Source organism: Phanerochaete carnosa (assembly GCF_000300595.1).
Source record: "Phanerochaete carnosa HHB-10118-sp unplaced genomic scaffold PHACAscaffold_9, whole genome shotgun sequence".
NCBI classification, from domain to species: domain Eukaryota; kingdom Fungi; phylum Basidiomycota; class Agaricomycetes; order Polyporales; family Phanerochaetaceae; genus Phanerochaete; species Phanerochaete carnosa.
In genome coordinates this window covers 265,507-266,325 of record NW_006767636.1, presented here as the reverse complement: position 1 = coordinate 266,325, position 819 = coordinate 265,507, and the positions used below count along the sequence as shown (strand labels likewise).

The 819-nt window shown below is 54.9% G+C and overlaps 1 protein-coding gene across 1 annotated transcript; it reads left to right on the top strand.

The window, feature by feature from the left end:
- Window positions 1-48: 48 nt before the first annotated feature.
- Window positions 49-287, top strand: PHACADRAFT_176978 (uncharacterized protein; the record flags this gene model as incomplete). The annotated part of the gene is made up of 1 exon (XM_007399304.1): window positions 49-287. A coding segment is annotated over one exon (238 nt), but the record flags the coding sequence as incomplete, so codon positions are not given.
- Window positions 288-819: the final 532 nt, after the last annotated feature.

Here is an 819-nt window from a genome sequence, read left to right as displayed (position 1 = left end):
AGTGAGACGGCCTGCGACTAAACTTACTGTTAATTGTGCTAATAGTGTGCCTATATTTGCGCAGGATGAAAGATGCACTCCCCAGAGAGCTCTTGGACCGTGGACGCAGTCTAAGTTGGCAACTGCTGAGGGGATTTCCCTGGATAATCCGCGCTACTTTGCACAGCTACTCAGGAATCTTGGTCAGTTCTCCCTTGTATGCAGAGCTTGGGCTCCGTCAGCTCGTAGACATCTCTTTCGAGACAACGCCTTGGACAACGCCCACTCGTTCCGGCGCGTATTGAACTGCGGATACACTCAGTGGGCCGGCTTGCGACATGGTCACGACGGCCGATGGGGCCAGTATTTTGCAGAGACCGAGTTGGTGCCGTACAAGACCCAGAAGGTGCCCTTTTTGTTCCTTCGTACCGTTCCCGACAATGTGCTCCGCGTGCAGCGGCTGCCTCTCGTAGGCTATCTCACGGAATGGCGATCCTCGAAGACCCGCGACCGGCTCGCTCCTGGGTTTAGCCCAAAGGACAGAATTGATCCTGCGATCCTTGCGTTGCTGTTCAATGTAGCTGCTGCCTCGACTTGAGAATTTGCATACTTGTCACGTGGTCCCTACACATCCTCTCGCACAACATCTCTCCATCACATGCGAATCTCTGAGCAGACTTATCATCGCTTACAATTCACGTCATCCTGGGACTCGCGACGCAGAGAAGCTCCTACACTGTTCCGAGAAAGCGCCAGAGCTGACTCTGAAGGGCGGGGGATGCGATACTGGCGACGGCTGGCCATCTCTGGAGGCACAGAGCTGCTCTAGGCTTGCTCTGG